This window comes from Yamadazyma tenuis, chromosome 3, assembly GCF_029203305.1.
Source record: "Yamadazyma tenuis chromosome 3, complete sequence".
NCBI classification, from domain to species: Eukaryota; Fungi; Ascomycota; class Pichiomycetes; order Serinales; family Debaryomycetaceae; genus Yamadazyma; species Yamadazyma tenuis.
The window spans coordinates 532,016-545,000 of record NC_089463.1 but is presented as its reverse complement, the minus strand read 5'-3'; the positions used below and the strand labels follow the sequence as shown (position 1 = coordinate 545,000).

General features: G+C 41.6%; 3 protein-coding genes across 3 annotated transcripts, besides 6 other annotated features; all 3 read left to right on the top strand. All coding sequences in view use genetic code 12, as the record gives it.

Moving 5' to 3' along the window:
* Positions 1-430: 430 nt before the first annotated feature.
* Positions 431-477: a sequence feature (Protein overlapping with rRNA (PSN45_002646, WEJ95134.1) was converted to a misc_feature.).
* Positions 478-859: 382 nt separating this feature from the next.
* Positions 860-910: a sequence feature (Protein overlapping with rRNA (PSN45_002646, WEJ95134.1) was converted to a misc_feature.).
* A 185-nt stretch (positions 911-1,095) lies between these two features.
* Positions 1,096-1,311: a sequence feature (Protein overlapping with rRNA (PSN45_002645, WEJ95133.1) was converted to a misc_feature.).
* Positions 1,312-2,881: 1,570 nt separating this feature from the next.
* Positions 2,882-2,914: a sequence feature (Protein overlapping with rRNA (PSN45_002645, WEJ95133.1) was converted to a misc_feature.).
* Positions 2,915-2,971: 57 nt separating this feature from the next.
* Positions 2,972-2,994: a sequence feature (Protein overlapping with rRNA (PSN45_002645, WEJ95133.1) was converted to a misc_feature.).
* Positions 2,995-4,663: 1,669 nt separating this feature from the next.
* Positions 4,664-5,495: a sequence feature (Protein overlapping with rRNA (PSN45_002645, WEJ95133.1) was converted to a misc_feature.).
* Positions 5,496-5,741: 246 nt separating this feature from the next.
* On the top strand, positions 5,742-6,581 carry PSN45_002644 (NADP-mannitol dehydrogenase; the record flags this gene model as incomplete). Its single annotated transcript, XM_006684837.2, has 1 exon — positions 5,742-6,581. The coding sequence occupies one exon, from the start codon at positions 5,742-5,744 to the stop codon at positions 6,579-6,581; it is 840 nt and encodes a 279-aa protein (XP_006684900.1).
* A 402-nt stretch (positions 6,582-6,983) lies between these two features.
* On the top strand, positions 6,984-11,042 carry PSN45_002643 (uncharacterized protein; the record flags this gene model as incomplete). The annotated part of the gene is made up of 2 exons (XM_006684839.2): positions 6,984-8,547; positions 8,995-11,042. The coding sequence occupies 2 exons, from the start codon at positions 6,984-6,986 to the stop codon at positions 11,040-11,042; spliced, it is 3,612 nt and encodes a 1,203-aa protein (XP_006684902.2).
* A 792-nt stretch (positions 11,043-11,834) lies between these two features.
* PSN45_002642 (uncharacterized protein) lies at positions 11,835-12,959 on the top strand (the record flags this gene model as incomplete). The annotated part of the gene is made up of 1 exon (XM_066157903.1): positions 11,835-12,959. The coding sequence occupies one exon, from the start codon at positions 11,835-11,837 to the stop codon at positions 12,957-12,959; it is 1,125 nt and encodes a 374-aa protein (XP_066014000.1).
* Positions 12,960-12,985: the final 26 nt, after the last annotated feature.

Sequence of the window (12,985 nt, the reverse complement as noted above, 5' to 3'; positions counted from 1 at the left end):
GAACCAAGAGATCCGTTGTTGAAAGTTTTGAAGATTATTTTGAAATTAATCAAACAAATTGACAAATAATTAAAATTAACAATTCAATAAAATTGAAGTTTATGTGTCCTCTGGCCCAACCTTGCGGCCAAGCCAAAGCAATGGTTCTTGTAATAACAAAAAACACAGTGTGTAAGGATTAGTTTTCGCCGCGCAGTTAAGCGCTGGCAAAAATTAATAACTGTAATGATCCTTCCGCAGGTTCACCTACGGAAACCTTGTTACGACTTTTACTTCCTCTAAATGACCAAGTTTGTCCAACTTTTCGGTTCCAGGATGGAGTTGCCCCCTTCCTTAAACCAATCCGAAGGCCTCACTAAGCCATTCAATCGGTAGTAGCGACGGGCGGTGTGTACAAAGGGCAGGGACGTAATCAACGCAAGCTGATGACTTGCGCTTACTAGGAATTCCTCGTTGAAGAGCAATAATTACAATGCTCTATCCCCAGCACGACGGAGTTTCACAAGATTTCCCAGACCTCTCGGCCAAGGTTAATACTCGCTGGCTCCGTCAGTGTAGCGCGCGTGCGGCCCAGAACGTCTAAGGGCATCACAGACCTGTTATTGCCTCAAACTTCCACCGACTTGAAATCGGTAGTCCCTCTAAGAAGTGACTATGATCGCCGAAGCGAACAGCACTATTTAGTAGGTTAAGGTCTCGTTCGTTATCGCAATTAAGCAGACAAATCACTCCACCAACTAAGAACGGCCATGCACCACCACCCACAAAATCAAGAAAGAGCTCTCAATCTGTCAATCCTTATTGTGTCTGGACCTGGTGAGTTTCCCCGTGTTGAGTCAAATTAAGCCGCAGGCTCCACTCCTGGTGGTGCCCTTCCGTCAATTCCTTTAAGTTTCAGCCTTGCGACCATACTCCCCCCAGAACCCAAAAACTTTGATTTCTCGTAAGGTGCCGAGTGCGCCAAAAAAAGGACAACACCCGATCCCTAGTCGGCATAGTTTATGGTTAAGACTACGACGGTATCTGATCATCTTCGATCCCCTAACTTTCGTTCTTGATTAATGAAAACGTCCTTGGCAAATGCTTTCGCAGTAGTTAGTCTTCAGTAAATCTAAGAATTTCACCTCTGACAACTGAATACTGATGCCCCCGACCGTCCCTATTAATCATTACGATGGTCCTAGAAACCAACAAAATAGAACCATAACGTCCTATTCTATTATTCCATGCTAATATATTCAAGCTAATGCCTGCTTTGAACACTCTAATTTTCTCAAAGTAAATGTCCTGGTTCGCTAGCCGCCGAAACGACTAGTTAGCCAGAAGGAAAGGCTCGGTTGAATCCAGTACTCGCAAAAAAGCGGACCGGCCAACCAAGCCCAAGGTTCAACTACGAGCTTTTTAACTGCAACAACTTTTACATACGCTCTTGGAGCTGGAATTACCGCGGCTGCTGGCACCAGACTTGCCCTCCAATTGTTCCTCGTTAAGGTATTTAAATTGTACTCATTCCAATTACAAGACCCGAAAGGGCCCTGTATCGTTATTTATTGTCACTACCTCCCCGTGTCGGGATTGGGTAATTTGCGCGCCTGCTGCCTTCCTTGGATGTGGTAGCCGTTTCTCAGGCTCCCTCTCCGGAATCGAACCCTAATTCCCCGTTACCCGTTGCAACCATGGTAGGCCACTATCCTACCATCGAAAGTTGATAGGGCAGAAATTTGAATGAACCATCGCCAGCACAAGGCCATGCGATTCGAAAAGTTATTATGAATCATCAAAAAGTCCGAAGACATTGATTTTTTATCTAATAAATACATCCGTTCCAGAGGTCGGGATTTTTAGCACGTATTAGCTCTAGAATTACCACGGGTATCCGAGTAGTAAAGCACTATCAAATAAACGATAACTGATTTAATGAGCCATTCGCAGTTTCACTGTATAAATTGCTTATACTTAGACATGCATGGCTTAATCTTTGAGACAAGCATATGGCAACTGGCAGGATCAACCAGATAACTATCTTGAATTGCCCCGAAGGACAGTTCATTACGAATCCGCACCACTTTCGCGGCACGGTCTCGCTGAAGTTATTCTAATCACAATTCAAATTAATGAATCGGTAGCTGTACTCAACAACGTCGTTTTACCGCCGCCGTTCATACAAAACTACATCCATATAGCTCCCTTTGATTTCCTCTGGTATGGTGTCCGCTAAACCGTGCGCCACTTCCGCAGCACAACGTTTAACATGACCAACCTTGGAGGAGGTTACAAACAATGATTCACTAACATAGTTAGGCTAATCATCGTCGCAGACCCCCGAGTAAGTTTTCAGTAAAACACTTGCCATCGGCTAGTAATCCACTAAATCCTTCAGTGTTTATTCACGGAATCGTCTGATATCCGAAATAAAACTGTTCAGGCTACTCCACCGCGAGACTTTCGCCCCGTACTGGAGATAACCCTTGCCGATTAGCGTATAAAGCAATGTCGATCTTATCGATCTCCATTCAACTCGCCCCACTGATCGGCGTGGCCATAGAGATATCAGTCGATGCAAGCATAAGCTTGCAACTTCTAATATCACTCAAAGTAACTTCTCATATCTTTTTATCGATTTGTTCTCATTACTTCATAAATATCCTTCCGAATATCTTTTGTTTAACCTTTTTTTCGCGGGTTGTTCTTATGCTCACTATTATTTTCCTGTCCTCGTTTTATCCTTTTTTTCCCTTCCTTTCGCTTTTTTTGTTCGCTTTGTCTTTTCTTACCTCTGTTTTTCCTCCTCTATCCATATTTCTTTTTCCTGCCTTTGCCTTTTTCACCATCTACCATTCATTGCCACTGCCCTCCGCACTCTTGTGCGTACACGACCCACCACCTTTCTCGACTTCTTGTTAAGTTCTTGTCCCTTGTTTGACCAAATTCCTACATTGTATATTCCTCTAATTATTTCCTCATGCTCTACGAACTTTATACTTTTACATGATCCTGTTCATCTTGCTGTCTTTCATACTTGTTCTTTTTTCTACATTTCGCAGTCTTCTGCCATTTTCACTATTTCTACCTTGCTTCATACCTTCGGATCATAATTCAACTTTTTTCAACAACTATCCTCCGGTCTCTCGGGGTCGCCTGCTTCTGTCCTCTACATTCACCCATCCAAGGCCCATTGATTTTGGTCTTTGTTTTGGTCATCCCGATGTTTTTTGTCCTAGTGTCCCATTTAAATATTTTCGTCCCGTATTCGTCCCATTTAAATATTTTTGTCCCATTAGCGTCCCATTTAAATATTTTTGTCCCATTTTCGTCCCATTTAAATTTTTTTCTCCCACTTCGCAGAAACTCGAACTTTTTTGAAATTGAACCGCGCACACCGAATTTGTCCTCCGCACTCTTGTCCATTTATATACTGTGCCATACCCAGCCATTGAATTCGCCTGGTCTTGTTTGTCCTGTCTTGTCTTGTCTTGTTTGTCTTGTTTTGATTTGATTTGATTTGTTCTGACCCATATACCCAGACACCCACCGAAGTCCCCATGTCTCCTGTTCCGTCCTCCCCTCCCCTGTTCTCCCCCTGCTCTCCCTCCGCTCTCCCTGCTCTCGTAGTACGTAGTGCGTAGTGACCCCCACGGGTCTCCACCTAGCTATGAAAACCGACTTTATTCCAAGTTCCCTCCCCCTGCGCCGCCAACCTTTCCATATAACCACCTCGAAAAGTCAGTATTACGGTTGCGGCCATATCTAGCAGAAAGCACCGTTTCCCGTCCGATCAACTGTAGTTAAGCTGCTAAGAGCGAGACCGAGTAGTGTAGTGGGAGACCATACGCGAAACTCTCGTGCTGCAATCTCTTCTTTTTTTTGCTTCCGCTAACCATGTCATCTTGTCTTCCTTGCATATGCCTTGTATATATCCACCACCTTTGAGCTTTTTCCCTTTGTCGTCAAAAATCTTTCCAAATTTGCCCTATACTGTTGGCTGCGAAAATGAGATTGAGATTGAGATTGAGATTGAGATTGAGATTTTGTTTTGTCAAAGACAAACTTTATGAACCGGACACGACCTTCCGTACTATTCAAAATTTCGCAGCCAGACGGGGTTGTCTCTCGCACCACGCGTTTTGGAAGAAAACAAATTAGTCGTACACGAACGGCAATAGTAGGTGGTAGTTTTGAGCTAATATTAATGGTGTTACAGGATAAGTATAATTAATTTTTGAGTACTTGAGTGTGTGGCCTTAGCTGAAGTTTCTGGTATTTTTTCAAGAATTTTCAGCCACTAGTGTAACTTAGAGTAAACCCTTGGCTGTAATTAATTTTGTGAAAAAGGCGAATTTTAAAGATCTTTAGCAAACATTTTCAGAAAATAATCACACACATAAAGGACAAAAGAAACGAGGGATAAACGCAGACTCCAGTGTTTCATCATTCCAAGCTTTCGAGATGTGCTACATGACCTTACCGTGGATCAAGGGTCTGTACAGCAAACACACAAACAAAGAAGCCAAGATTCACTCCACGTAACATTAGCATTCACTAATGATAGTGTATTGCTAAAATAAAAATAGCTTCCTCTCTTTTGATCTCATGGAAAACTAGAAGGGAAGTACCAAATTTCTAATTGCACCTATTTAAAGAGATTATATAGAACAATATCCACCGTCAACCCGTATATCACTACCAGTGGTGAAGCTGGATGCATCAGAGGCCAAGTAGATAAAGGCACCAACCAACTCATCAGGTTCGCACTCTCTACCTTTAGGAGTTAATGCCCACCATTTGGATCTTTCTTCAACCAGAACGGGATCTGACAAAGGTGTGTTTGTGTAACCAGGGGAAACAGTATTTACTCTTGCAAAGTCAACAAATTCTATAGCCAAAGATCTCCCCATGTGCAATACAGCAGCTTTTGCAGCGTTATAACATGTTTGGTAATTGGGTACATTGACAATATGAGCTGACATAGAAGCTGTCATGATAATCGAACCTTTTCCTTTCTTCTTGAAGATCTCACCAACATATTTGCAACAGTAGAATATACTGTTGACATCTACATCAAAAACTCTTTTCCATGCTTCAGGAGTGCTGTCTTCATTCAATATAGAACCAAAATTCCAAGCAATTCCAGCATTGGCCACAAAAATATCGATGGTTCCAAAGTCTATCTCAATTGTTTGAATTACCTTCTTCACTTCTTGGGGGTCAGAAAGATTAACTCTGTAGAACTTTGCCTTGATATTGTAAGTGGTGGATAAGCGTACACAGAGTTCGAGGTTTTCTCTGATATCCATTATAGCGATATTACTTCCAGCTTGAGCATATCCTTCTACAATAGCAGCTCCTATACTTCCAGAACCTCCCGTTATAACTGAGACTTTTCCTGTCAAAAAGAATCTTTCCATGATATTATGGGACAACTTTTCGGGTTTAGAGGGGACCTCCTTGGGGTCAGAAGGATATCTAATGAAAGATTCAAAGCTCCGCTTTGTCATAGTTCCTGTTTGTGTATAAAGCGTAATTACCGCTACTTATATTATAAACAGGATCAATTATCGGCGAGATGGTATCTCTGTGTGTTCAGAAAAGCCAACCTGCACTTTAGCAGCCATTTAGCGGAAGAACTGGTTCCGCGAATGTTAATACAATCAGCGAAGTGGGGGTTATCTATTCTGCTCTCCAATGCATATAAATAGAGGCAGAAGTCCAATGGCTATTTCAGACTATAATTCAACAAAAGTATGGGTAGCGGTGTAAAGAGCATTATTAGAGAAGAAATTGGTTCGCTTCCAAGACCAAACCCTGAATTAGCTGAAAACGTTCTTGATCTTTTCTCTTTGAAAGGTAAGGTAGCTACCATTACGGGCTCTTCACAAGGTATTGGTTTTGCAGTTGCAGAAGCTTACGCCCAGGCTGGAGCTGATGTGGCAATTTGGTACAATAGTACTCCAGCTGGAAAGCTTGCCGAAGACTTATCATCCAAGTATGGGGTAAAGGTTAAGGCTTATAAAGCTAATGTTGATGTTTTTGAAGAAGTTAAAAGCACCATTTTGAAAATTGAAAAAGAGTTTGGGACCATTGACATTTTTGTGGCTAATGCAGGTATTGGATCAAAGCCAGTTTCGGTTATTGATTCTTCTCTTGAAGATTACCACAAAATCCTTAGAATTAATGTTGATCACGTTTACTACGCAGCCAAGGTGGTAGGAAGGATCTTCAAAAAGAACGGTAAAGGTTCGTTTATCATTACAGCATCCCAAGCTGGACATATAGTCACGGTTCCTCTCGACCAAGCAGCTTATAATGCTTCCAAGGCGGCCCTTATTCAAATAGCCAAGTCTTTAGCAATTGAGTGGGTTGGATTTGCCAGAGTCAATGCCATTTCACCTGGTTACATTGCAACGGAAATTGCCAAGCATATTCCACTCGAGCTCAAAGAAAAATGGTGGTCCTTGATCCCTATGGGTAGAGAAGGTTTACCAAAGGAACTTGTCGGAGGTTTCTTGTATTTTGCATCGGATGCCTCCACCTTTACTACTGGTTCTGATTTAATAATTGACGGTGGATACACTGTTCCATAGATATTATTGATTATATGACAGCACTTTTCAAATTGTAGCAAGATATATCTTTCTGTTCATTAGTTTAGTAGTCAGGGGCTTTTCAAATGGGAGCTCGTATAGCAGTTGACGACCCCAGATTTTCCCCAATCTTGCTCTGCATAAAGGGTCAGGGGGTCCGTAACTACGCGGAAAATGAGACTCCATGAATTACCATTTACGGACCTTCTCCTTCCGCATAATCTCAATATACTCTAACGGAAGATGTTACTCCCGCTAGCTCTTTGACGTGCAAACTCGGAAGAAGGATTCCCACAATTTTACCCCAGGTTATGCAGGTGTATACGTGGGGAAAGAAGAACTATATAACTTTACCCTAATGTGTTCACAATGATGATAAGTCTATCAGAATTGCAAAACAGCATGTCGTTCATAGCAAAAGTCAACAAGCACTTAGATTCTTATCCTAAGTATCACAACGAATGGTTCATTGCAAGCATTGCAACCTTGTCCGGGGCAATGTTTGGCTTTGATGTTTCGTCAATGTCGGCCTTTATCTCTCAAGATGCTTACAGAGAATTTTTTAATTTCCCCAGTTCTACCAAACAAGGTGCAATTACTGCTGCGGTATCTGGAGGTTGTCTTATAGGGTCTCTCTTATCAGACACATTTGCTGAACCTATTGGAAGAAGAACAACTTTAATCGTTTCTTGCTTCTTCTGGATTATTGGTGCTATTGTTCAAAGCACTTGTCGGAATATTGCCCAATTGGTTATGGGCAGAATACTTTCCGGGGTTGCTATTGGTATTGGTTCTGTGGTGACCCCTACATATATTTCTGAGATTTCAAGAGCTAGAATGAGAGGGGTACTTGGAGGGACTTTCCAGCTTGCCATTACCTTTGGAATTTTGGTAATGTTCTACATTGGCTATGGTTGTACTTTTATACCAGGCGAGAACTCTTTCAGAGCAGCTTGGGCCATTCAAATGATTCCAGCTTTGCTTCTCTTGGCAGGTATACCATTTTTACCCGAATCTCCTAGATGGCTAGCAAACCACGACCAATGGGACAAAGCAGAAGCTGTGTTGAAGAAGGTCTATGAAAAGGACAATACTGACCAATTTTTTATTGAACTAGAAGAGTTAAAGGAGTCTATTGTATTCTTCAAGTCTTCTAAAGAAATTACTTATTTCAGTTTATTCTCCAAACAGAATTGGAGAAGTACGACAGTCGCCATTTCCGCTCAGGCTTGGAATCAGTTGACGGGTATGAATTGTATGATGTACTATATCGTGTACATCTTTGAAATGATTGGTTCCCTGGGGAACAGTAACCTAGTAAGCTCCAGTATCCAATACGTTGTCAATTTTGGGGTCACAATTATCTCTTTACCCTTACCTGAATACGTTGGTAGAAGACCTTTGATGATAATTGGAGGGTTTGCCATGATGATATGTTTATTCATCGAAGGTGCACTTTTTGCTGTTTACTCGGAAAAGATCCCAAATGTTTCAGCTGATGCCACAGTCGTTATCAGAATCCCAGACGACCATAAAGAAGTGGGTAAGGCTATTGCCGCCTTTAGTTACTTATTCGTTGCCTGCTTTGCTTCTACTTGGGCAGTTGTATCTTGGGCTTACTTTCCTGAAGTATTACCTAACAGAACGAGGACAAAAGCAGGATCCATTGCAGTTTCTTGTGATTGGGCACTTAACTTTGCAATTGCTATGTTTACTCCCTCAGCCTTTAGGAATATAACCTGGAGAACCTATTTTGTTTTTGGATCCTTTTGTGGAGCCATGAGTATTCACTGTTTCCTTCAATTTCCGGAGACCAAAGGTAAGACCCTCGAAGAAATAGATATGGCTTTCCAAGAAAACATTCCCGCTTGGCGAACTAGTAGTTTCCAAGCTCATTTAACATCAGAGAATCTTGGAGTTGAAGATACGGAAAAGGATCAGAAAACAGAGTATATCGAAGACAGAAGTGAGTAATTTGTTTGTAGTGAATTAACGTATGCGATTTTGTTAGAAGAAAAGTATGCTTAGGGTAGGGACACAGAGACATCCAGAAAGTACATTTTTAGGGTGTCTCCGCTCGAATTCCCTTTCGTATCATAAAATTCAGTGCTTTTGGAGCTCCTCCAGATTTTCCTAGATCGCATTTTGTGGAGAAACTAAATCCGCCAGATCGTATTTTGTGGAGTAACTGAATTCTTCCTTATGAGTGAACAGCCTCATTCCTGTGACTTCTGCCGATTTCGAAAACTAAAGTGTTCACGGGAAACTCCCGTTTGTTCTCTGTGTATTCGCCTAGGGAGAAAATGTGTTTATACTCCCCGAGCAAAGAGAGTTCCTTTAACAAAAACGTATGTTCAGCAGTTGAGAGACCGCATTCATCAATTGGAGTCTTTGGTATATAACAAAAATTCAGATACTTCAAGGTCCCTAATAGCTTGTAGAGCTTCGGAAGTGACTTCCAATGCCCGTGAGATTGTCAAATTAGACGAGCTATTACCTTTTGAAGATTTTCATGATGTTGACGATTTGGACTGGGCTGAAGGAGACCCTGCTTCAAACGAAGATACAAGTCCATTTGCTAATTCTACTGATGCTGGGACAGAATCAAATGAGAACAATCTAATTGATGGCATGGGGGCTCTTACGGTTGGTGATAACTTGTCCCATTCGTACTACGGGATAACATCAACTCACGGAATTTTAAAATTCTTAGAAAACTCTGGGACCAGTGAACTGTCTTCTAAAATACCCCACTTTGCATCATATTTGAATGAGAATAACAAGCTACTTCTCAAGAGCGAGAAAATCCATATTCTTCTAGACAACAAACAGCATCAAGATGAATTCTTCAATTCGTTTTTCAGTACATACCATAGATGTTTTCCTGTGGTGAATGAATCAATTATCAGAAGTCATTACATCAAAAGTACATCGGTAACTGTCACAGATAGCTTGAATTTCAAGGACACCGTCTTTCAAGTCTTGCTCAACACTATATTTGCTATTGGTTCTCTCATGAAATTGGGAGAGTCGACGATAATTGATTTACTCTATTACAAGAGAGTCAAACAGTGGTTACAAAAGAAAAATATATTAGAGTGTTGTAATTATCAATTGCTTGAATCATTTGTGTTATTAGGTAACTACGTTCAAAAACGGAATAAGCCTAACACGGCTTGGAATTATCACGGAATAGCACTCAGAATGGCTATAACTTTTGGATTGCACCGGGAAATCCACCCAAATTCGGTAGACTCACAATATAGAGCCACTGTTTTGGAGAAGCTTGAACGAAGAAGGAGGCTCTGGTGGTGTTTATATTATTTTGACATTGGTCATTGCGTGACATTTGGAAGACCTCTTCACACGGTATCCTTGGAGTCAATAGACGTTCTTCTTCCTTCCAACATTGAAGACTCAGATTTGGGTGGGGACTCAATGATTAGAATGGATAAGATTTCCAAGCCGTATCCCACCATCTATGACAGTTTGATACAAGAAGCAAAATTGTCAAGGGTTTCTTATGCAATTTACAGCGTAATCACCAAACTGGACACCAACTCCATACCCCAGATTGGACAAAAAATTGAGAGGTATCTAAAACTAAATGATTTGATTGTTGACTTTGCCAATTCTATGCCTGAATATTTCAAAGAATCTGATGAGATCGCAGTAAGGGCAATCAAAACTTTATGTCCAATTTCTTGGTACGAGATCACCTTAAATGGTGAAATCAAAGTCCCTAAATGGTTCCCCATAAGTAGACACAAGACCATATGGAGATACAGAAATATTCAGATTCTTATGTTCAGGAGTTTCATTTGGGAAAGTAATTTGGACGAGCTCACAGACTCTCAAAGAACAGATCTTGAAAGATGCTTGGATATATGTTATGAAGCTGCTACATACACCATCAGTTCGGTATCATCATTTGTTACCAACGAAGAACTTGATACACATTCTGCTTGGTATAGTACCTATTTCCTTTTTCAAGCCGTCTTGGTCCCTATTTTATTCTGTGTCAGGGAAATAAACACCCAAAGACATGATGTGAAGCAATTTCTTGATGTCATAGAATTGGCAAATTCAAGCTTGAAGAATCTACGAAAATACAATATGCTTGCTACAAGGCTAGTAGAGACTATCGATACCTTGGTAATACCCATTACTCACATTGGAGGTCATGGTCAAAATTCGACTTCCAACGATAGAGCACAGCCTCAGATGTACCACAGTGATCTTAGACACTTATCATCCACCGCAATCAATCTCTTCTCAAATATAGAGGTGGATTTCAAGAAAAATGAGAGCCAATTGCCTACGGACGAATATTTTGACAATTTTTTGACTAATGAAGCCAGCAACATGCAAGAGGACTTAGTGATACCTGATTTCTTGAATGACGAGTTGTTCCCTGAAGATTCCACTCGACATGGAGATATGTTTCCTTATGTAGGATAGTAATAGCTGCAAATACTACATGTAATGCCACCTTAGGCGACATTCAACTAAGCCAGGAAGATATAGAAAGCTCCGTACAGTGGAACGTCGTTCTAAACAGTGATGCCACAAACAGATTGTCAGACAGATTCAGCATTAAAGATCTGCCGAGAGAGATGCAAAAAAGTCAAAGACTAAGCCTCATTAACCTGGCACTCTTTGCATTATTATGCTAGTTTCCAGAGAGGTTACAAGAGTTCACTAAGTTGAATAATGAAAAGCTTGTCTTTACCCACCACAAAGACGAATTGTTCAAGGATCTACAATAGAACTGCTCTAGGCTTGAAGATCTACCCAATAACTCGCATCCACCCGGTCACGGCCGCCCGAGCCGCGTGCAGTTTCCAAAACCTCTTGCCGGAGAAAATTTCAACTTGTGCGATCTGCAGCGAGGGATGGAACGAAGGCAAATAGGCCCCAGGCTAACCGACAGCTACAATTAGCCTTGGGCCTAACCAGAACATATACACGCGTTTGCGTGTTTCGCAAGTAGTAGAACCACACCCATCTGCACAAATAAGGTTGTTTCAAGATACCACTGCAATTCAACAATGCCGTACTTCTCTAAGGCTTCGATGCGGGTAACGGTTCTACGCCTCAAACCTAATAGTTTAGGAAAGAACCGTTCCTAAAATGGAAAAGTAATTGCTTATCGGAGCGGCTTTTCAACAACCGGAGATTTTGATAAGGAGGAAACTCATCTATAAAAACCTCGAGAATTTTTCAGTCAATTTTCCCCCCAACAGATATCCCATGGTTTTTTTCCCAAAGACCCTTTTGGTCCTTGCTACTGCTTTGTCAGCCACTGCTAAAAAAGTGTTCATTGACAACGATGAAGCTAATACCCCCACCATTTTGATACCCTTGTTTGCCGGATGGGAAATTCTCGGGGTGTCCGGAAGTTTTGGTAGTAGTTCTTATGTTGACTCAGTGGGAAGCCATGCTACCATCTTGGAAAACTACTCCTTGGACTCATGTGTTCCACTTTACGGTGGCGCCTCAAAGCCATTCCTTAGGACTAACGAAACCTTCCATGTGTGGGAACAATTGTACGGAACTCTTGTATGGGAAGGTGCCTGGTCTCCATATTACACTGACTCGTACACCTGGAAAGACTTCTCCTACAACGAGACTTTGCCTGGTGCAATTGCCATGATTGAGGCCGTTAAAGCTTATAAGGATTCAGACCCTGTGACTATTTTTGCAGCAGGAACTATGACCACCGTTGCCCAAGCCATCTCTATATACCCAAACTTGGTCAAAGAAGCTGCTGGTCTTTACATTATGGGAGGATACATCGATGTTCAGTACGCCCATGCTGCTGGAAGCAGTTTCCAAGATGATCTTGTCAGTGACATCAATATTATTCAAGATCCTGAAGCTGCTCAAATGGTTTTAACAGCTGACTGGAAGAAGATCATAATTGGTGGTAATGTCACCAACGCCGAAACTCCATCGCAAGACCTTTACGATGAGATGATCGAAAGGGCTGGAGGCTTAGAAGAAATTCAAGAAAGTCCTTATTTGGTGGGTGTTAACGAGACGGTTTTGAGTGGAAACTACACTTTGAACAGTGTAAGCACCGAAAACATTTTGCCATTCTGGGATTCTGTTGTTTCTGCCTTCATGGTTTCCCCTGAAATCATCACCCACAAGACCAGCGTTGCTCTCGCTGTTGATACGAGTTTCAACTCTCCATTCTACGGGACCGTCAGAATCTGGAGTCACGATAGAGCTCCAACTGCTTACAAGACTGGAAATGTCACCATCGTGGACTCAATTGACCAGGACAAGTTCTATGACATTTTGGTGGATGCATACTTTCAAAACTACACCAACTACTGTACGGGAGGCAACTTAACTGAATTGGACTATTAGGTAATATTTTTGTATAAAAGTATATA